This window comes from Wasmannia auropunctata, unplaced genomic scaffold (genome assembly GCF_000956235.1).
Source record: "Wasmannia auropunctata unplaced genomic scaffold, wasmannia.A_1.0 LD336048.1, whole genome shotgun sequence".
Classification (NCBI taxonomy): domain Eukaryota; kingdom Metazoa; phylum Arthropoda; class Insecta; order Hymenoptera; family Formicidae; genus Wasmannia; species Wasmannia auropunctata.
In genome coordinates, this window is record NW_012026842.1 from 538,977 (window position 1) to 563,143 (window position 24,167).

Consider the following 24,167-nt stretch of genomic DNA (forward strand, 5'->3'; position numbering starts at 1 on the left):
ACATTGTAACACTGTTTAATATCAAATATGTCAAATATCCGAAGATGTTGTCTCTTTAATAACGCTTAAAGAGTATTGTGTACATCATGAAACTTTAGTTGCATATCTTACACATTCTGACGAATATGTGAGAGTGACATAGTAAATAATGCATATGTGTATACATTAATATTCACGCTGTTTACAAAGCATGAATGTTTTATAATATCACAATCATTTGGGCGTTTTTATGGTGACATGATTTAAACTATTAGACATAAATCCAAATAGCAATATTTCGTTTATTTGCATTTGAAGTTTTCGTTATATTTGAAGAGTATTCTTAAAATTTTTTTCAGTGAAATACCAAATCACAAAACAATTAACACACCTAGAAAAAGCATCAATACACATTTTCGAATAGATAATTTAGATAAATATAAAAATGAGTACAAAACGTGAATAAAAAGAGTTCAACGAGATCAATAGTCAAGATATAATAATATTTCTTTTCCTTTCTTTTTACAGTAGTTAAGATCATTTTAAGATCACACGCTATATTTGTTTTCGGTATGAATATAATAATAATGATAATAATATTTACACATTCTGATATAGTGATTTTTATATTCTAAATGCAAATGGTATCGTACCAAATGTAGGCTGTGCAGAGGTTGTTGGCTCTTCACTCGCTCTTTTAAAATAAATTCCACAAAATTTGGATGTCTACAAAAAACTGTTATACATTCAATCAATGATTATTTTTTTGCGTTTCTAAACATGGGTACATAGCACTTTGTACGAGCTATTTTTAATAGACGGTGTAATACGACAATCCTCCCATGTAACAATTTCTTTTTTTACACATTCACACAACGTAAGTACTCCAATCAAACAACATTTTACAATTTTTTATTTCATAAATTAATTAATATAAAAAAATCATTAATTCCTTTTACTATAATACATCTAATGTCTTATTAAGTGTAATATCCAGCCTCCCTAAAAACGTTTCACTACATTACGTATTGTAAGTCTTTCTTTTTTTTTCTTTTTTACCGTAGGAAAATGGTCTTCTGTTCATGTCATAGAGCGTAGAAGAATTCCAAATATGGCCAAAGCAGACGACATTAAAAATCGTTTACATCCATGGGATGTATTTATGCGGTTTTAAACATACTGTTCGTTCCTAAACGCGTTGCGTCAAGCGCATATATAAATTACAATTTATAGTTTCACGCAAGTCAGTCCGATTTACTTTCCTATTTCTTGAAGAATTTTTTTTGCTGTCTCAGCAAACAATAAATCAAAGTCATTGATCAACCAAGTTTTTTCCCTCAGACGTTTCTGTGTATAGTTGTTGTTCACGCTGGACATTCATCATGGGATATTTCATTGTTTGCGTACGTTGTCGTGAACACATTGAATTCACTCACTAACCACTTGTCTGAAATACAAAATCGATTGCGATTAAATTCTGCGCCATTTATTTTATATATATATATACAGGGTATTCCGAAATTCGCAAATCAAAATATCATAGCAAAAAAGTCTTTGAAATTAAGTAAAAAAGTTATTTGTAAATTTTTATTTTAAGTAGTAGTTTTTAGATATAAGAGTTTAAATTTGGCCAATTATTGTAGATTACGCGCGTGAAGTGCGCGACCACTAACACTATCGACGCGCTCACGGACATGTTTCTGTTTAATCTATAATTGGCCAAGTTTGAACTCTTATATCTCAAAAACTACTGCTTAAAATAAAAATTCACAAATAACTTTTTTACTTAATTTTTCTAAATCTTTCTTGCTATGATATATTGATTCGCGAATTTCGGGACACCCTGTATATATATGTATTTTTTTTTAAATTAAATAAATTGTTTCTAAGGCTTACCTGCAAGCGGTAATCGGATAATTTCATAAAATATACTTACAATTATATCACAATAAAGAAATCTCCGTATTGATGCGTCACTCAAATGCTACAAATAAGAAAAAATATTTTGTGTATTTAATAATTATAACGTATAAATTTTAAAAAATTCTAATTTCGAAAAATATCTAGTATACTTACGGGAAGGAGATCTAGTATCGGCTTGGTTTGGCGCTCCATCCATCGGCAGACGTCCACTGCATACGCTTCCGCTTGACGGGTTGTAATTAAGAAAATCCCAAATTAATATCGTATCATCATGAGATGATGAAACTATTTGGAACTCGTCAAACTGAAGGCGAAACACACGCCCGGTGTGCTCCTACAATGAGAAGTATAAATAAAGTATGGCAATGAATGAAAATTGTCACTCAGCGCTTGATCAAATCGCTGACTAAGTATAACAAAAAAAAAATATGCGCGAAAATATCTTACCACTAAAGTACGCAAGCATAATGTACTGGCAACGGCACGAGGATCGAGAGCAGCTACGAGATCCCAAACTTTGATTTTTCTGTAAAACACAATAATACATGTAAGTTCAATTGTTCATGATTGTTGTAAAATTATAATACGTTCTTATAGTAAAATTTGCAATCAACTTTAAATTAATCACGATGAAATTCGATATAAATATAATGTAAAATTAATTTTGCTTTTTTTATACATTAGAAATAATATACTATAAAATAAATTGTATTGTTTTTTTCTAAGAGTAAAAAGTTACATAATACCAATAAACATGACGCATATAAATACAAATTTGTTTTCGCTGAAAGCGAAATGATTTCACGTTGCAAACGCAGAATTAAAGACGTTCGGATTTCCACGTACATACCCGTCATAAGCACCGCTGACGATGTGCTTACTGTCGAATCGAATACATCTTACTAATTCTTCGTGTCCCTCTAGAACACGTAAGCAAGCACCGCACTCGATGTCCCACAGTCGTATGGTATTATCACTACTACCACTAACTACTAAGCGATCCCTATATTGCAAACACGCTATTCCGCGTTTATGTCCGTTCAACGTTCGCACAAATTCGCAGTTGGAGGTGTTCCATACTTTGATAGTCCTATCACCACTGGCGGAAACAATATACTTCTCGTCGAAATCAACCACGTTCACTGCTGCTCGGTGCCCCACTAATACACGTCTCAACGCAATCTCTGTCTGCGATGTCATATCCCAGACTGCTATTGAACGGTCCTGCGAATGGATAAATAGTATTGTCAGTAACAAAATCCAATCGAATGAAAATAATAAAAATGTGTAAAAATTTATTAGCATCCATTGACTGACCTTTGAGCAGGTCACCATCATGCCGTTGTTAAATCTGAGATGCAGTACCGCCTCGCAATGATGAATTAATGTGTTGACCATCTCGCCCGTAGTGGCGTCCCAGACTCTCACAGTGCTGTCCGAGGAACCGGATATTATAGCCTTATCATCATATTGCAAACAAAGCACTGAACCCGTGTGGCCCGTCAACACCTTGATACACTGCAGAGTATTTCTGTCCCAGATCTTAATCGTGTTGTCTCGGAGCCCGGAAACTATCTTCTGATCGTCATACTGCAGACAGTAAACGCCTTTAGAGTTCTCGCTGCGACAGTTGATTCTTTGGAGATTAAATCGGCCCATTCTCCAGTTGTTCTCTATGCTCTCGATGTCTTTGACGATTTTGGGATAAAGAGATCTGTAGAAGTTGTGATTGGGATGGGCCTCCCCAGGTTTCGGTTTAAAGAGATACTGTATCCTGAAAGCAAATATTTCACAAATTGAACAAGAAAATGTAAAGAAATATGTTTTCTTACGTACATTCTATATATGTGTTTACAATATATTCGTTAAATGCTCTATACATATCATAGGCTTGTTCTTTATCGCCGAACTGGCTGTACTAGTTCTTATCTTTCTTCTTCCAATGTAGAAAAAGAAAGATAAACTGTGTGAACTAGAGCAGCCAGTTCGGCTATAAAGAATAGGCCTCATATTTGTTTGTTTGTCGGAAGTTTTATATAGTTTATATAAATCGTAATCAAGTTGTCACTTACCATCCTCTCCTTTCAGCCAAACCTCTCCAGACCGAATCCGTTCGAACCTTGCGCTCAATCAGCTTCTTCCAAAGCATTCCTTCGCTAATAACCCTGTGCCATTCCTTGCACACTAGCTCTGCGGAAACAAGCGACTTTGCGTCAAGGTATGAAAGAATACTTTCCGCCACGTGGTCCAATCCTTTCTCTGTAAACCATTCGTAATATTATTAAAGGCGCAAATTAGAAATATCGTTTAAAGCGCGTGTAAGGAGTGCAAAAAGATGAGATCGAGCGTGAAGCAAATATACGCGATTACTCACTGGGCAAAAGCGAAATAAAGTCTCTCTGCAGCATCGGTTTGAGATACGCGTTGATGTGTCCGTGCTGATAATGACACATTCGTGCTAACAGCTGTTCGACAAACTGCACTTGCTCCGATTCGCTCCATCTTTCGAACAGTTTCATACAGATTTCTTTCTCCTGCACGTATTGCGTCGACGCTCCCGTAGACGGTTCCTTCTTACAGCTGGGATCGTAGAGTATCGTCATCGGGTACTGCAACAGAAGAGGATTAACGATTACATATTTAAATATTGAAACGTGCATCATTTTGCGAAAGATCGGAATGTAATCTACAGGATGGAACTCTTACAAGCGATTATTCTCTCACAAGACTTTGTCATTAATAAATTAAAATTAATTGAGAACAAATTTGCCCGCTGACATTTAATTATTATACACGTGATCTCTCTCGTGGAATATATACTGTCTAAATACTTTTATTAACATCTTTTGTACATGCGCACGTAATGACGTTTAACTCTTATTGTATCAGCGTGTGGCTACGTAATCGGAGCGCAAATAAACGCGACTAAGAATATCACACCGTGCACAATGTGTATTATCGTATCGATGCACACACATCGTTGTTTCCCCGATTAATCACATAGACGTAGCGTACACATCGGAATCGGCAAGTTGTAACGAGGCGCTGTTGTAACACTCGAATACACTTTGAAAAAACCTAATATACTCGAGTAAATTTCATATTCCAAAATCCATAAATAAAACGTGCATTGTCGCTACAGTTAATCTCACATCATAATTATTTTCGTTGCCGAAATATAAACGTAAAACAGCTTAAAACTGAGTGCAAGGAAAAACACGTTATAATAATCGTAGACCATTTTCTAAAATTATCTAAAACAAAAGACTCATTTCGTTAACTTTAGAAAGATAAGTACGTATTTTATAGAAATTCAACAAAGATAAACATACATATTTCGACTTTTAAACATACATATTTCGAATATTAAAATTAAAATTGCACTTTTTAAATCATTTTCGTAAATACATTTTATGTTTTATTGTTTATTTATTTTGACAAATTATATCTCTACAAATAAAATTAAATATTAATTCAATATTATGCAAATGTATGTATAAGAAAATTAATTTTTTAAGTATATCTTCAAAAATCAAAAACAGAAAAATTTTCAACGACGCAACATAGCTTGATAATATAATTAATGATAACATAAATCATACGGTAAGACTATAGATTTGAGTGGCATAAATAATAACACTATAAAAAATGAATATTAATTCTAATAAAGAATAAAATTGTCATGAAGATTATAATAAATATATGTCGTGAGATTTAAAGAGTTGCAAATGCTTTGTGTAAATGTTTCGTAATAGTCAACGGCACGACTACAATTTTCGCAATTTTTAACGTTAACAATTGAGAACAAACGCAGGAAAGCGCTAATCTTATCGCGATATTAAGAAACTTAAAATGTCGAAAGACACGATGTAAAACAGCGGGATTTTTAACTTGTGCTCATATCTAATTGTAAATTGTGAAGAACGTAAAATTGCGAAACAACGCTGAAAACACATTGTTATCAATAATAGAAATGCATACTAAACAAAACAAAAAAATACAAAAATTTTTTAGTACATTCACAGAGTGTTCCCCTCGAGAAAGAAGAAATAGAGATAATCGATTTCCTGCCAGAGCGCAAATGTACTTTCGTTAATCTCCCTTATCTCTCGAAATAATGATATGAGATAAGTCGTAAAAATCAGAATACGCCGATTATATTCCGCAAAAATCAGCTTATCTAGATTTTTCCCAGATCGGTTTTCGGAATTAGAAATGTCATATCGAAAAACATTACTCAACAAATCGTTGATATAACGAAACATACATGTCATCGATAGAAAGAGACCGAAGTGAACTATACGTTTTAAATTCACATGAAAGTTGCACGTCGCACTTTATAGAATGACCTATTACCTAAATAGTAAATAAAGCCCACTTTAGACGATCTATAAATTCACGTCAGATTTCAGAGCAGAACAAATGGGTTACGTGTCGCGAATTTTGATGAATGCATTTTCGATTCTTCAAACGTTGTTCGTATTACACACGCGCACGCGATTATAATTGGATTATCCTCGATTTTAGCACAAATTACAGATCATCTAAAGTGGACTTCATTATTGATGATTGAAGTAGTGCTTTTCGTATTATGTACACAAAATCATATTACATATTCACAAAATCTGTATGTATATATCTACGCACGAGATTATAAATGGATTATTATCCTCAATTCTAGCGCAAATTACATGACATTCAAAGTGGACTTTATTATTAAAATGCTTTTCATATTACGTATAATACAAAATCATGTCTATTATTCACAAAATTTGTCATCCAGAATCCAGGATGTTCTATTTAAAGGTTTTTATGTGTCGCGTAAAAAAATATGAGAAATATATGAAGAACAGAAATGCATCTCGCGCATAAAACGTGCATTATTCACAATTATACAGAAATACGAAGATGCAATAGAACATAAAATAAAATTACAATTCTATTCTGAAACCCTGACCGGCGGGATTATAGATCGTCTGAGGTGAGCCTGAGCGTACATTTGCAAAACTAGAATCGCGGACGCATCTTGAGGTAGAGCGAAGAAGTACCGGGTTCTTGACCTCTCTCGCTCCATTCTCTCTCGCTCGCGTATAACGTCGTATACTATATACGAAGGCTCTTATAAATTAAATCGTTTACGCGCGTCCCGGTTTTGTGCCGAGTATCTCGTCTTTCTCGTTAATACCGTAATCACCGGTTAAATCATATTTCAGATGTACGCGAATAAACGGATATTTCCCGAGCGATTTTAATTATTTCGGGACGAAAACGAGATTTAGAATTCTCTCGGCATAAATACGCCAATCAAGATTAAGCGCAGAGCTAACTCGATCAAGATCCGTAAATGTAAATACAATTGCGCGAAGAAATAACTAACGCTAACGCTAACTGACAAACGACCTAAATTTACGCGATCGCCATTAAATTTGTCGACGTGGCGATTCATGCGTGTATGACTAATCAAGTTTTCGACGGAAATTTTCCGAGACACGCGCGACATATGAATGCGCGTAAAGCGTATTTTTCACGAAAGAAAGTAGTCGCACGCGTTTGCACTTTCACTGTTTATGTCGTCCTTATCGTCCGTATTTGTCGTAGACGTCCGATAGTCCGATAATATGAAGCGCGATATCGTTGTGGGGGATATCGTCAAGAGTATCCTTCGATATATGCCGCTAGAAATAGAACTTATTGATCAAGCCTGATCTTCGCATATCCTTTACTAAGATCTTTAGTGTTTCTATAATCATATTTTTACGTGCTTAAAAATTTCTATTATTTATAAAGTGAGTCATAAAAACAGAGAAAAAGAAAGAGAAGAAAGGAACAAATTAACAAGCTAGATGTATAATCTATTTTATACATTACGCTAATAATATATAAAAAATAGATTATATTATTTTACATACATTACGTTAATTATATTGTAACAAAATAAAATACTATAAATAAATTTGAGAGCGTCTTCTATGGTCACGACTAGATCTTGGCGCCTAATAAATTCTATATGAATTTTTTAAATCCATTTTTCAGCCATTTAAACTGCACGCCGAATCAGTGTCGGACTTGCAAGGCAATCATTAACGTTGGAAAAGTAAGATCACAATTGATTTCCTTAATAATTTGATGTGACTGAGCGTCTTAAAATACTGCGAAGAACTTATTGCAAAAAATATTATCTCAACCAGAGCTATTATAGCGATTTTGAGGGGAGGATACATCGATTACACATTTCGAGTGTTGTGTGTTCGGCTGGTCGAACAATGTAATCCCTCGCCACGTGTTCGTCTGAAGTGTCTGAACTCGATATGCCGCACAGGTGCATATTGGGTGTACACAAAGTGGCTCTCACAAATTAGTTGGAGCCAATTGGTGTAATTGCACTGCAGCTCTACACCGTGCACTGCTGTGCACTGGTAGCACACTAACGCAGACTGGCGCAGGCTAGCCGAAATCGCTTAAATATTACGAAGAACTTATTACGAAAAATATTATCTCAGTCAGAATTTGAACACGGGACCTTCCGGGACGGGCATCTTAACCAATTCGACCACCGAGATATGTGATTAAAATACTTCGAATAACTTATGCGAAAAATATTTTCTCAGCCAAGGTTTAAATTCCCGACTTACCGGGGCGGGCGTCTTAATCAATTCGGCCATCGACGCATATGATTAAAACACTGCGAAGAATTTATTGCGAAAAAGATTATCTCAGCCAGGGTGTGAATCTGGGACCTCCGGATTTTCCAGGACGGGCGTCTTAACCAATTCCGACCACCAAGACATATGATAATATTTATCGCAATAATCGGTATGTGTGAGAACACATGCTAGCAGCACGTATAATTAAACAATATTAATTAGAACTAGACCACGTAAGTGATCTCAAGTTCTTCGCAGTATTTTAAGATGCTTATACAATTAGTCGAATTAGCATCGAATTACATATTAAGGAAGATTTGTGATCTCACTTTTCCAACTTCAGCTAATGATTGCGTTGCAATTCCGACATTGATTCAGTTTAAATGGCTGCAGAATAATGGATTAAAAAAAATTCATATAGAATTTATTAGGCACCAAGATCCAACCGTAACTGAAGAAGACGCTCTAAAATTTATTTGTGCTATTCGCTTATGCGGGCTAATTTAAATTAATATTATATCGTAAAATAAATATTATATCGCACCTATATTTAATATAAATTATATTGTCAGAAAAACTTGAGTGTTTTCATGTACATACAAAATTTTTCCATTAATATAATTTTATGTAATGTTTTATACATTATATGCAATGTATATATATTCATACGCACAATATAAATTATATATATGTATATTGGAAATCACATATATGTATGCATATACATATATATGATATATGCAAGAACAGAAATAGAAAAATTTGCCTACAAGTGATTTCCAATTTCCTGTCAAAATTTCATCGGAAGTTGTTTATTACGTTACCGGAGTTCGATTAGATCAGATTAGACCAGATTAGATCCGATTAAATCAGATTAGATCAACTAATTCGAACGAATGCTGCGCGAGGCATCGTGTTAATTAATGTAATTTCAACGCGTATTTAACACTATTTCACTCTGGAGATATAATTGTAACCTTTAAAAACTTAAATAACACTAAGAAGAGAATCCGACGAGGAAATATATTCGCGTATACCAATTTCAATAAATCACGTGTTCTCCGTTGATATCCCTGAGATACCTCTTAAATTGATTTACTTCTTCTTTTCGAATATATACGTATTTCCTTCGCTTCTAACAATTGAAGGGCTCTTTCCGGGACCTGTCAGACAAAACGTCAAGATTCGTTCCACGTGCAACGAATCTTAACGACCGAGCAGCGAAAATTCATCGTGGAATTGAAAGGAACACAAGCCAGGCGAAACCGAGTCGGCCGATATTTTTATAATCGAAGGATTACGTTTGCACGTCCGCGGAGAAAGTGCAGCCAGTGAAGAAGGAAGACGGAGAATGCCGCAATGGCAATCTTCTATCGTGCGATTGTGTCGGGAGACACGGTAAATAAAAAAAAAAGGAAGACTATTATGCGAGCGCCACGTCGGTGTTAACGTTTTCACACCAGCCAGCGTTTGCAGCCGTTCCGTTTTCACGACGTTTCTCAACTTCGCTTGACGCAGTGTTTTGCACAAGGTGCCCCAGAATCGGCGGAATCGCACGGACACGTAAGCATTAGTCCCTCGTGAAATTTCCGATCGATCTTTGTCAGCGAAAGTGCTCGGCGTTAAAAATGCCTCTCGAGTTACATGAGATTTGCGAATGGAAGTCGCTTCTTCGCGACATTTAGGCTTCGAACACGGAATTAAATAATGAAACGCGTTAGATTCTCAAAAAGAACTTTTACGAGATTCATCCATCAGGATCGCGAACGTCGTGTCGTCGACGCTTTTGCGAAGATTAACTCCAAATCTTTTCGCGAAACGACAACATTACGTGTCCGCTTGCCGGCGAGAGATTCTGGGACATCGCATGATGTAGAATATTTCTTCATGCACAATGTATATAGTATATACCCCGTATTTCGGACGTGTTTCTACTAACAAGTGTGTCACACGAAATGTACGAAAATCCGTTTTTATACCCCAAGACCGTCAGCGATTTGTAGTCGACGTACAATAAACGCGAAAATGTATATTTCGCGTCTGACCTACTTGCCGCGTCTCCCCCTACACCTCAGGAAGTGAAAACCGTCATAAAAGAGCCATACTACGTTAAACGCTTGCTAATGAAAGCTAAGCTCTCATAATAGAAATCGGCGATTGAGTAGCAATTTTTTTTCTGCGAATCAGATTTCGACAAGAACCATTAATGGAATTCGAATTTTATGCGAATCAGGTTTCAACAAGAAGCTACATCAATGGAATTCGAATCTCTAAAAAGCAAATTCGTCGGATTCCGTGATCTCCCTGCTATCTCCAGAACGAAGACGGTGCCGCATTTTCTTCTAAAAAGACTCGTGAATTAAAACTCGCGAATTTATCATTCCTGTAGAACGTGTCGTCAGTGTCGTGTTAATCACTTGCCACTGAAAGCTACGCTCGATTACGTCACGGCGATCGAGTAGCAATTCTTTTTACGGTTTCGATCAGAAACTGTGTGAACGGAATCCGACTCTCCAATATTTAAAATATCGAATTCTGCAACGATTTTTAATATTTCCTAAATTACTATTTTCTAAAAAGAGACGCGAGTCAAAACGCAAATTGATTATTATTTATTATCATATCTTTAGGATTTTTTACGTCGTCAAAATATTTTCTTCTCTTCCCGTTAGTCGCCGAGCTCCGGTTCGGAAGTTCGCTTCGTAATGGACGCTTTATCCGAATGAAAACCGTATTATCGTCGACCTATTGTGGGGACCCCCGTTCTAAAAGGTGGGCCCCGGCGGCAGTTGTCGCCTCTCCGTTATTGTAACGCGATACAGAAAAACGAGTCTAAGCTATAGCGGCTGATGCGCGGCGGCGCGATCACCTGAAAACGCTTCGAGTGCTCCCGGCATAACGGTATCGCGAACTCGTGTCGAATCTACGCTCTCCTGATTCTTTTGTCTTCCTGGGACGTCGTCCCCGCGCGTCTCTTGACACACCAAAGTATAATACGAGTATACTGAGTGTCCGATAAGAAACAATCAACGCGAACTGACCCTTTTCTTTTACTGTAAATAGAAATAATTCTTTTAAATCGGCCGCTTTTCTTCTTCGTAAATTTCTAAAGATTCAATATCTCGATAAATTGGATCTAAAATCCTCCTAGAAATTAAAGCAGAAGTATATATGAACGAAAATAAATCTTGAATCTGATTATTTATCTATTTGCATTCTTTTTTTTAACTGTTTAAAAAGACTCTTAAATTGTTTATAAAATCTTTTTGTATCTTTTAATATACTTTCTTTTAAAGAAATATTTCAATTTCCGTCGAAGAAAGATCATCATCGTAGTGGCAATCAAATTCGTCTATTCAATCAAATATCCATATAGAAACGCCAAATAAAATCAGCCGCGCAGAAAATCAGAAACGTACACAATACTTTTTTTTCTCTCCTTTCAACACATTCAGTACGTTTGATTTTAATATCCTTCGCTCTCGGTAATTCAACTGCTTAATTTAAACGGCGCGTTTAACTGTTTATATTCACAATAACGCCCACAGTACATTTAAACTGAATTGCCCGCAGATGCGTTCCGACGAAGCTCCATCGTTGATCTTTTTAAATGCTTTGAACGCGTTCACAAAGGGGAGGTATAGTGTCGCAAGACCGAAATGTACGATTTCGCGGAATGAATCACAAAACAAGTTTTTGCATCGCATATTCGCTCGTCTATTCTGGCACAAAGAGGTCGACAACTTCTGAAGGTCTAAGAAACGTCGGCGGGGAACAGGGAAGGGAAGGAGGGGGGGGGGGCGCGCTTCATGACGCTAGAAAGCGTAAAAGGAATATTCAAATTAACAATGGCAATAGTCTGACGCATCGCACAATTATCTGAGCCATAAAACACCGCTTATCCTAAAATAGGTACTCGAAAATTCCAAAACTTTCTACGGCACGTTCTCTTTTAAACGAGGAACCGAAGAGAATGGTTTAGCAAATAAAAACGATCAATTATCGCGATACTTTAACCCCTTCGGATTACCGGAACAGAACGAATGTCTCACAGGGACTGAATCACTGGGATAATTTCGAAATTGTGTCCGTCATTGGAATAATACAGAACATGGTTTAAAAATAAGATTTCAAACGCGGGAAGAATAACACGGAGTTATAAATTTTAACTATTTTGCTGCGGTCTGAAAAAGAAAATTAGTCTCTTCTGAATCAGCAAGGGAAAATGTTTTATCACGTCAGATTTTTGAGAGAGAAACATGAAATGGACATCCTAAAAATACATTTTCACTATCTGTCAAAATTCATAACTGATAAACTCGATGTGAAGAGACTTCAAAAAGGACTTAAAAAAACAAATTAAAACTTGAACTTTAAAACAAAAATATTGAATCTTTTTTTTCACCGCAGGCATTATTAATCTTTGATTGAACTTTTAGCGCGATTTGATTTAGAGATACGTGCATAGAATGATATAGAACTGCATTTAGACTCACAATAAACAAACCATTGTACATAATAAAAATGTCAACTAGATAATTTAACATATAAAAAAAATCATTATAATCTTCTGTGAGTCCAAATACAGTTCTACGCCATCCTATGCACATAGGCTTACTCCACCCACAAATAAAGAGACACTAGAAGCGCTAGAAATTCGATGATACCATGAGATTCGACATTTTTGTTTCAAAGTACAATGTTTAAGCTTTAATGTTTCAGTTCTTTTCTAACACATCGGGTTTAGCAATAAATTTTTCAAAGATAGTAAAAGTGTCAGGAACGCGTTTTTAGATTTCAATTATTGAGATTTCAATCATGAGATTTTGATCTTATTTTTCTCAGAAATCTAACATTAATAGAACATTTTTGCTTGCGAATTTACGATTCAGCCCGTCAAAGATTATTAAAAAAAACCACTCTAATTTTTAAAATCGCAAATTTTTGTATCTCTACTGTAACAGGCTCGAAAAGTTTGACCTGGGAATATCTTTTTCGAAAGCAGAAATTGTTTAAATCGTGACGAACAAAGAGATCGATCTCGCTGAGTTCATCGATGATCCCGTATTGCGAGTTCAGGGTCAGGCGCGATGTTCTCGAGGTTCTCTGCCTTTTATCTCGGCTCGACCGAACATGGACGCCTAAAAAGGAATACACGCCTCCGAAAGTGTTGTATACAACAAAAGTTTTGCGCATCCCAAAGGTGGTACGCATCGGCGAGGCTTTCGCGCGTTCTCAAAAGTGTACTGCATCAGGCAACAAAAGCTTGGCGCGCATTCAAAAGTACATATATATATACGCAACGTAGAAAAATTTAAATCCCGGCTCGAAGCGGAACGAGAGATACACCTAAAAAGGAATACACTCCTCCTCTCGCGTGACATTGCACTCGCGGCCGTGCGACGCACACGCGGATTTCACGTACACGCGTCATTACGCAAAAGCTCACGGCGAGGCCGTGACTTCCCGGCTATTTATTATATACCGCTCGCCAATATGATATATTATATATCCGTAACTCGCGGGACGGGAAGACGAAGGATGCGAGAGTCGGAAAAATCTAAACTACTCCGGCGAAACGGTGAAATTCGCTACCGTTATCGCGAACGTGCTTTTTTCGACAGTTTCCGACGGGATGTAAAGTTCATTAACATCGACGGGCCGCCGAGCCAGAATTGAACAACGCCGCGAGGCGCGAGATTAGAATCTGCACGTTATTGCAACTCGAGGTAAAAGTAGAAGTAGATATAGTTGCTGAATATAGTCTCTTTCGGAAGAATAGAATTCTTCTGACGGAGAAGTAACTTCTTCTGAAGTTCTATATAAGTCTGTATTGCAAAATGTGTGTGGCCGAAGACGTACGGTCGAAGACAACTTTTATAATTTATTCACCAGCGATAACTTTTAACTCGGGAATAGTCGCCTGAGGTGACTTTTACATCCCAGCAACGAGAAAATGAAGCTGTCACAGATTATTTTTACCAATTGAGAATTCAATTATTTTTTTTATTTCATCTTACTTTTTTAGAAAGTTTTGAGTAAATCTATATAATGATCTTTAAAATAAATGAATAATAAATGATAAGGATAACTCTAATAATCTTTTAAATGCTAATAAATTAATAATAGTGACTTTTAATCAGGATATTAAAAATCCTAAGTAATCGCAGATAAGACTACATAATTGTTAACATAATTGACACGACAAATCTCACGAGAGTATAGATACTTTACTGTGTCAAAAGGATAGAAGAGTTCTTAAATTTCCACGTTCGTTGTTCGGCCCTTTGATTTACATGGCAGAAAACGGTACACGTATAATATAGCTTCGACTATAGGATTACGGAAGTGTCCAAGCTGGAATATCAACTTGTCGTATCGCACGTTAACCAGCCGAGAACAATATAATGTTCGTGGATATCGACGTAGGTAAATTCGCGCGACCTTCTCGCTCAAGGATCGCGGTCTGTTTCTCTCTTTCCTGCTCTTCTCTCTTTCTCAATCAACGACATGGCACGATGAGAGACGTCGTCCGTTCGCGCGCATTGAAATAGCTTTCGTTGTTTATCGGGCATGTGCGGAAATTACGAAGGAGCACGCTAAATCGCGAGCATACAGGCTGAGTTAGGCTATTTCATTTGTTGTACAACGAATGAAATAATAGCAAACGAATGGTATCTTCAATCTTGTAAAGATTAAAAGGGATCTTTTATCTTTAGAAGTTTAATAAAGGTTTTGCAAAAAAAATTCCTGAAAATAACCTTTTTTTAGTAGACTTTAATTCAAAGAAGTGTTTTAAAATCTCAACGTTATCAAAGAATTCTTTCATTGCATGAAAGAATCATTTTCGAGACGAAACACGTTATTTAGAATTGTTTTGTAATATTTAAGGGGGTTTCAGGTTTGCCGGCCGTAAAAGCCGGCCCTTTTTCATGAATTTTTTTAAGGAAATCTATTATATACAATAAAACGCGGTTTTTCTATAAACTTATATATTATTTAAACAGTAAAAACAATATTTTTTTATTAATCTAAAAATGTATTTTAATACCTTCGAGTAGCGATTGAATGAGGCATGTTTTTCGAGCTGACGGAAGTAGTTACAAAAAAAACGAATTAAGATATCGACTTGATTCTATTTTCTCTTGATCTTAATACTTTAACGCATGGCGTGAACTAAAATGATGTCAATTGCCTGAACTTTGTAAAAATGGTAGCCATTTGAAAAACAATTTTTTTGCCCTAAAAATTTTTTAAATCTTTATTAATAACAAATTAAATGTTTGTTGTAAAATCATGATTTTAATTCACGCCATGCGTTAAAGTATTAGGATCAAGAGGAAAAAAGAAGTCGATATCTTAATTCGTTTTTTCGTAATTACTTCCGTCAGTTCGAAAAACATGCCACATTCAATCGCTACTTGGAGGCATTAAAATACATTTTTATATAAATAAAAAATTTTTTTTTTGCTGTTCAAATAATATATAAGTTTATGCAAAAACGCGTTTTACTGTATGTAATAGATTTCCTTAAAAAAAATTCATGAAAAAGGGCCGGCTATTACAGCCGGGAAACCTGAAACCCCCTTTAACAGAGGTAATTATCTTCAAGATATTTAATCGATTGTTGTACTCTCCTTTCTAGAAATATTGAACTTCTAAAAATTCAATATTTTTATACTCGAATTCCTCTCTTTTTCTCTCTCTGGAAATTAAAGCCATATACGAAAAAGGATAAATATTGTGTCTGATTAGCTAAATATCTGCATCCTCTTTTCTCTTTTAATTATATGATTTATAAAAATTGTATCTCTTGATATATACGTATGTGCATTTTCTTTGGAGAACATATTTCAAAGCTACATAGTTATAAACGTGTATCATTGGAATCGCTCGCCATCTCTTCTATCAGTTTTTTTCCCCCGTTCGTAGAATAAAGTCTCCCGTGGATTTTTCCATCGCGGTGAGATATACGCGTGCGTCGTGTACACGGCGGGCTCGTTTAGGGCGATACATGATTTATGAGCGCAACCAGCGTAGGAGGGACCGTCGTCCGTGGCACGGGATAAGAAGTCGTAGGTGCACTTCCGGCGCGGCGTCGCGTCGCGTCGTAACTAACGTGCGTAATTACGCGAAGTAACGACTGTTATCGAGGCTCCGGTCCACACACTCTCTCGCGGGCTGCTATCGCGTGCAATAACGTAACAACGTAGACTCATTGTTGCGCTGCATGGATTAATTGCGAGCGGCCGGGTCGCTAATCAATCCGTCGTAAATTGCATGAGAGGCGAGGCGGCGGCGGGATTGAGATACGCGAGCGGACGTCCGGGAAAGGATGAGCGCGAGGCGAGAAATAAACATCGTTAAAAAATTGCTCGTTCTTTGCAAAAAAGCAAAGGGAGGGGGGAAATACTTTCGAACGGTAACTGGACTGTATTAAATATCTTCTATAATACTTCCTTTCTTCTTTTTGGTAAATAGAATTAAAATTGTGGCGGAACGAAGAGGATTCGCGCAAGAATTGTCCGAGCATAACGGACGAGTTTTGTTTCATGCGAGGCAGACAATTGACTTGCGCCTACTTCTATCAATGTAAATTAATTAATTTTTAATTTAATCCTCATCTTATTCTAATTATTTTTCTAATTCGAAAAATCAGAAAAAAAGTAAATTAAACCGAGATTAAATAAATTAAATAAAGTTAATCTACATTGATATAGAAGTGGACATTGGTCGAATAAACGTGATTCAGAATTGTGAAGCCATCATTGATATTTCTCCCCAAAAAAGCGGGAAACGATAAGAATGATGCATTATCGTGAAATAAAAAATGACGCAATAAAATCAAACCGAAAAAAGCAAAGGACGCCAGGAGCGAAATATCGATTATAACAAATATCGATTTTTCAGCGACCTGATTCGCGGGACAATCGGATTCTGACTAATCGGACGCGACGCGACGCGACGTGTCACCCGCGAGACATTGTCGAGTTTATCCGTTCTCCAGCTGTGCATTTCCTCTTGCGTTTCTAGGTTTCCTGTTTATTTCACTTGCACACTCTAGTGTTTTCTGTATCCAATGAATACACGTATACAATTTCGTACACTCATGTCCCAATATACATATGAGTGACGAACAGAAAATTGCTGAAACTAAATAGCTGTTATTTTGTAATAAATAAACAGAATAAAATCAATTGATCATTATTCTGCAGAAGAAATTTTTTTAGCGTTATTTTTATTAGCGTCATTATTATATCGCGAAGCACAAATGTATTCATAGACTTGTAAAAATACATAAAAAATACATAAAAATACATTTAAAAAGCCGGAAGGCTTGTCTGATGTGTGTGGAAGATATGATCGCGACCACTTCCAGGAAAGGAATTTATCTGAAATTCTCCAAAAACATGACTTTGCATAATTAATGTTAAAAAATGTATTTGATATACTTAAAAAATGCCTCGATTATCATGAAAGTTCAAATAATCATCATCATTCGAAAACATTCATCACTAAGCAACCGAATTGTTGGCGCTTTTTTATTATAATACTTATATATATTTTTTAAATATATTTATATGAATGTATTAAGTAATATATGTGCTTCTTATTTTATATTAAAATATATACTTATTTATATTTATTAAACGAATTTTTTTTCTACAGTATAATTTATTTCATTCTACCTACTCGTTGCAAAGTGACAGCCATTTAATTTCAACGATTTCCTGATTTGTATGTCATTCTGTATAAATACATATGTATATCTCCATGTACACACATACACACACACACACATCCATTTCCAAAATAAATATCTATCTCGCTTCGATGTGTAAAAGGACGGGCGTCGAAAGGAAAAAGAACACAGATACGAAAAGCATAAGTAAAATGAATGAGCCTTCTATAATGTGTGAAATATAACATACGGACCTTCGAGCCCCGCAGGCAGGAAGGCGGTTTGTAAGAGCCATCAGGCATGTGAGAAGCGCGATTAGAAATCGTCATCCTTCGACGGCGCAGAGCGAAGAGAAGAAAAACGTCAAATCGATTCGAACGTACTATACAATATAAATAAGTATATATAAACATGAAGCGCAGAGTCATCCGCGTTACGGAGCGTGATTGGCTATTTTTCCTCTGCCGTGACGAGAACCAAGTCAACCAGGTTGACGAGATATATACGCCATCCGGCGCGAAAAGGAAAAACGGCCGTCTAATGAGTTAGTGTCAAAACATTTGTAACACCTACCGGGTGCGTTATACATACGTCACGACGCGCACGAGAGTCGCGGTCGCGACGACGACCTATAAAAGGCGTCGCGCGCCAAGGATCCGCATGCGATTTAAACACTTTTAAACGGGGTACCCCCGAACGGCGGCGGGGAGGAGGGGGAGGGGGGGGGAGGACAATCCCCGGTTTTTCTCCCCGAGACGAGAACCTCGCGACGGAGTGTGCCGCGACGGACATCCGTTACACGCCGTTGGAGATGACGGCAATGCAGAACCGTCATCCTTCCGACTCCTGACGTGTAAACATGCCATCGGGGGGGGGGGAGGGGGAGGGACACCGGTATAAGCCTGTCGCACCGTGTGGTTGCCGTCGCGTCTTCTTCCGCATTTGAAGAGAAACGAAGTTACCCGCTCCGGGTATTTCCTTCGGAAGGGGATCGGAGAGGGCAAGCGGAGCGACCGGAGATCATAACCCCGAAAGCGCGCGGATTCTCCGCCCGTATAATCGTGATGTGTGTAGGACGGCCCCGTTCACCGCCGTCGCGTCGGGATGACAACTGTCACATGACGTCGGTTGACGGTGACAAGACGGTTCGACGATGCCGACCGAGAACCGAGAGGTCCTGCGTGCGGGGAGGAGGGGAGGGAGGGGATTTTAAAGACCCGTTTAAAAGACTCTATTCGAGGATTTCCCTTGCCTCGGTAAGCGATTAAGCGGAGCCTCCTCAGTGCTCCTCAGTTGCGAGCAGCCGTCGGGAGCAGGACACGTGCCGACGCCGACGAACGGCCACGAGACGGGGATTCGATGGGTCGGTTGAACGGTCGCGAGGGGGCACAAGATGGCGGTAGTTTTTATTCCTCTCCCCTTTTCTTGGCGCGTGCGAGAGAGAGAGAGAGAGAGGGAGAGGAGGGGGAGAAGGAGGAGGAGGTAGAGCGACTCGCGCCTCACTCACCTGCAGGCTCGCGTTCGCGTCGTCGATAATCTTGTCCGTTTCCATGTTGAGCATCCTACTCTTGCGCGACGTCCGTTACCTGTGGCCTGGCGGCGCTCCGCCGCGTGGTGCGCCCGAGGAGGTAGCGCGAGCAGCAGGACGAGCGCGCGGATAGACGGCGGCCGGTTTCTGCCACGCCACGGGGGCGATCGCGCCGCGGCGGCGATCGCCGACGCCGACGAGAATGGCTGGGCCGAGCCGAGAACGGGACGGGGATGTCGCGTCGCCGCGTGCCGAGCGAGGGAATCACGCCGGGACGACGTGGACGCGTCGCGGACGCGACGGATTCGCACGAGTCAGCGGCGGCGGCGGCGGCGGCGGCGGCGGATGACGGTGCTCTGCGCTACGAGCCCGTGCCGTGTATCACCGCGGGCGGACGGCGGCCGGACAGCATTTCTATCTTGTACCGAAAAAGCACAACAGCTCGCGCGCGTAACTTGGCTTATGTATGTCACTTGGCTGCGTGCTTGGATGTGTGGATGTTACGTGTCGATCAAACGTGCCAGACGGCTGATGCGGACAGTCCCTTCTTCCTCTTCGTCCTCGTTCTCTTCCTCGAGTCGCGCGTACAAATACGCGGTTCGCCACACGGTACAACAACCAAACACGACGGTCACCCCTTTACCTCACCGACGGTCGTGGGGAAGCGAGGGGGGGTGGGGTGGGGTGGGGGGGGAAGGATTATCGCGATATTCGCGATCTCTGAGCCTGCTCGTGGCGCGCGCGGACGGTGCCCGAGCCAGTCGAACTGGCGCGACTACCGACTCTTACCGAGCGACGTACACCGACGGGAGAGACGAACGCGGTGTGCGTACACTGCGTGTGCGGGAAACGGCCGCGCGGAGACACGCAGCTCGCGGCGACCGACGATCCGACTCGGCCTCGGATGGCCAACGCGTGAACGTATATATATATACACTGTACGTATTCCTCCGAGGCACGTTCCACGCGAAGCGGGACACACGCGATCCCAGCCGACGTTCTCGGCGGCGGCGGCGGCGGCGACGATGCGGATAAGATACGCGGCGTTTCAACGTTACGTACACACGTCGACGCGCGAGAGCGACAACGCCTGCCAACACACTGCTCCGAATCGACTGCTCCGAGCGAGCGAGCCGCCGCCACCGTGCGAGTGTCGACTGGGCGCGACACTTCCAAAATGGCGGCCGGCGCGCGCGACGGAGCGCCCGTTTCGAATGGGTCCGCGCTCCTCCTGTGAGATTCCTGGCGCGCGCGCGCGCGCGAAGACGGATCACCGACGAGATGCTGTTAAAAATGAAGTCGCTTGAAATACTCATCAAATTGTCGCGAGGCTATAAGTACCTGTGGGACTTCGGCGACGATTAGAATTAATTGAAAAATATCGACTATCAATTTTTCAATTGCCGACATAAATATCTGACTAATTATATAGCTTTTGACGCTAAAAATTCATGATTTGTTATTATACATATGTTTCATAATTAAAAATGCATATTTTGATTTGACACCATGTTAAATATAATATCACTGCGAACTATATTTTTTCCATGTTGTCATTTCTACAAATAATCAATAAATTCAACCCGGATGATAACAATAAAATATAGTTTTAAGTTATAATTGAATTATTCTAAATATAAAATAATATATGTACATGTCAACTATTAGGATAATGATAATAATAAATTTGTATTATATTATGAATTAAATTTTTCAAACAGTCGCATGCGAATTTCTATAAAATTATTATAATCTTTAATTATACTAAAGGTATTCCTTGTAGATGTTAATTCAATAAAAGTCACATTGCATAGTGATCGTTTGTTTGCATTATAATTGATCGAATTGTCTAATTTCAAATTTGAAACAAATTTATTGGATTACTCCTTTCAACGGCAAACGAAAGCTGCACTATGATGCATATTTTGCATTTAGAAGAAAAAAATTGTAGATTCGTTTTTTGTATTGAATTTTTTATGCTTTGATCTCTCTCTCTCTCCAATATTTAAACATATTAATAGTAAAAGATCTAAAAAGATCTAATAAAAGAACTCACATTTTGTCAGGATATTTTGTTACATATTCTATATCTGGCTTCTTTATCTTAAGAGTTTTAAGTGTAGAAGATATATAAATACTGCACAAAGAATTAAAAGACGCTACAAGAAATGTAGCTAAAAATTTTGAAAAACAATGAGCGCTATAATGCATCTGAAAATTTTCTCAAGATAAAATACTATAACTGAGATAAAGACAAAATAACATAAATTATACAAAAAATAAACATTATTAGATTAAATAATTATATGATTCTTACATTAAACATAAATATACAGAAAAAAAGGTTCATGTATTTACTCTATTTCTAACATGAGTGATTCAGCAATATTTTGTGTTATGTCTATGCTTATCTTTTGCATATAACAGTGCATATATAAGTGCTATATATTTAACTCGACATTTCAAAAACTCAAATATAATAACTCAATTAAACATACTGTTATTTTTACAATTGCTCTATGCCTATCATAGTGATAAAAAAGATAAAAATTTTAAAATTATTTTGATTTTAATTTTATTGAGTTTAAGAATAATTTTTTTTCTAGAGACCAAAATTAATTTAAAATTCCATGAATAGAATGTTAGAATAAATAACAAAAAAGTCGAGTTGATGTTAGAATCATTTATATTCTAAAAATATCACATGTTATTATCACTTTCTTAAATTCTTAGATTAGCTGGAGTTTAATAAATCCTATCCTTGTAATTGTGCTTTCATATCTTCAGTAATTCTTACAATTAGTAATGTCGAATTGAGCAGAAAAAATCTAAAAAAAAAAGCATAAATAATATGATTAAAAGGAACAGATCTATAATACATATAAATTCTAATATATCCGAATTCGCTGTATATAGACATATATTTATTCAGAGGTATATATTAGTACACAAAATATACAAATCTCAAAGATTTTAACAAAAGTGTTAAGTACTCTTTAAAATATAATCCTGGCGCTACAATAATCCTTTATATCCACTTAATTTGCTCGTTTTTGTTAGATTTGACAGTGTCTGACTGAACTTGTAACGCGACGTACGGCTTGTCGCAATATGGCGAATCTAACGGAGGATAATAATGTCTGTAGCAGACGTACGTTAAGCAGTAGCCTATTACCGATCCTATCACCACGTCTGAAACGAATTCCGTAGTCAGATTGTAATTAATGTAAAATTGTAACGATATCATAACACTTTAACAATCAGACGCAAAGCTTACCTTGCCAGTGATGGTGATAGTCGCACGTTCTGCTTAACGCGACAGTGAGGGCGATGCAAAGCGGCAAAAGGAACGTGCACAGTCTCCACGATTGTCCTTTTCCCGCCAGGCTGAATGTGTGTAACTTTCCGGCTAGATACAAGGCGATGAAGCCGAAACTGGCGAACGCAACTAAAATGAAAATTATTTCTATAAATATATATATATATATATATATATATATATTATACAAACAGAAACGTGTTATTTTTTCTGTATGATTTCTTTATCAAATCAACCAACGCATCTGTGCAAGAGATATACTAATATTATACTAAAATTACATATAATAATTATTAAGATATATTAAAGACAGATACACTTATCCATGTATAAGAAATATCTGCATCTGCTAATGTTATAACAACGTAACATTGACATACACGAGGAATGTCCGCTTGGGAATGACTTCTTTCCGTCTCTAACAACGACTGGATCCCCAGTGCATTTAAATCCCGGATTCATCTGTCCGTCTGGAAAACACCGCCAGAAGAAATCTGGCCTTGGACGACCTAAAAATGATAATGGAAATATATAGACGGTGAATATAATATCATCTGTTACATATGAATAACTGTCAACTTTATTAAAACTGCAAATTTTTTTTTTTATTGATTTGATGCAAGTCAGTTGCACTCAAACTTTTCGGCATTACAACGTACCTACTATAAGTTTCAAAATGTCTGTAATAAGACCATTAAATCCTAAGGCTAATGTTACAGACAATACTGACTGCTTAAGATCGACTTTATCTTTGTGTATTATGAAAAAGAAGCAAATAACAACGATCGGCATCATAAACACAAGAGGCTGAAACAGAACAGAGTATTTTATTTAACATATTTTATATTTACAAGATAATATTCTACTTAAAATTTCTATTAATTTTATTGAGACTCCTATTTATTGAAATCTTTCTAATAAATATATGTGTACCCATAATACTGTAGTTGGAACGAAAGAGTCTGTTCTCGGATTTCTGTACAACCACAGCTCGTCTTCGTGAATTTTTCTCGTAAATGGTTCTGCTTTTTCCAGCTCCCTAAAAGCCATTCAAATTCAGCGTTTTGCAATACATTCAGTTTTTATAATAAC

General features: G+C 37.7%; 2 protein-coding genes across 5 annotated transcripts; both read right to left on the reverse strand.

The window, feature by feature from the left end:
- Window positions 1-161: 161 nt before the first annotated feature.
- On the reverse strand, window positions 162-19,818 carry LOC105451653 (beta-TrCP). 2 transcript variants are annotated; one of them, XM_011692230.1, is made up of 9 exons: window positions 19,736-19,818; window positions 4,277-4,511; window positions 3,975-4,161; window positions 3,220-3,676; window positions 2,753-3,126; window positions 2,350-2,428; window positions 2,056-2,236; window positions 1,916-1,963; window positions 162-1,426 (listed from the first exon to the last, which is right to left on the reverse strand). In XM_011692230.1, exons 1-8 carry the CDS (start codon window positions 19,787-19,789, stop codon window positions 1,953-1,955), a joined length of 1,578 nt encoding a protein of 525 aa, XP_011690532.1. In that variant the 5' UTR covers window positions 19,790-19,818; the 3' UTR covers window positions 162-1,426; window positions 1,916-1,952. The 2 variants fall into 2 exon arrangements, with proteins under 2 accessions (XP_011690532.1, XP_011690533.1); XM_011692231.1 differs by lacking the exon at window positions 19,736-19,818 and adding an exon at window positions 4,609-4,823.
- Window positions 19,819-22,424: 2,606 nt separating this feature from the next.
- Window positions 22,425-24,156, reverse strand: LOC105451654 (phosphatidate phosphatase PPAPDC1A-like). 3 transcript variants are annotated; one of them, XM_011692233.1, is made up of 6 exons: window positions 24,009-24,156; window positions 23,735-23,882; window positions 23,456-23,584; window positions 23,034-23,204; window positions 22,750-22,948; window positions 22,425-22,584 (listed from the first exon to the last, which is right to left on the reverse strand). In XM_011692233.1, exons 1-5 carry the CDS (start codon window positions 24,123-24,125, stop codon window positions 22,785-22,787), a joined length of 729 nt encoding a protein of 242 aa, XP_011690535.1. In that variant the 5' UTR covers window positions 24,126-24,156; the 3' UTR covers window positions 22,425-22,584; window positions 22,750-22,784. The 3 variants fall into 3 exon arrangements, with proteins under 3 accessions (XP_011690535.1, XP_011690536.1, XP_011690534.1); XM_011692234.1 differs by lacking the exon at window positions 22,750-22,948; XM_011692232.1 differs by lacking the exon at window positions 22,425-22,584 and having other exon boundaries at window positions 22,653-22,948.
- Between the last annotated feature and the right edge of the window lie 11 nt (window positions 24,157-24,167).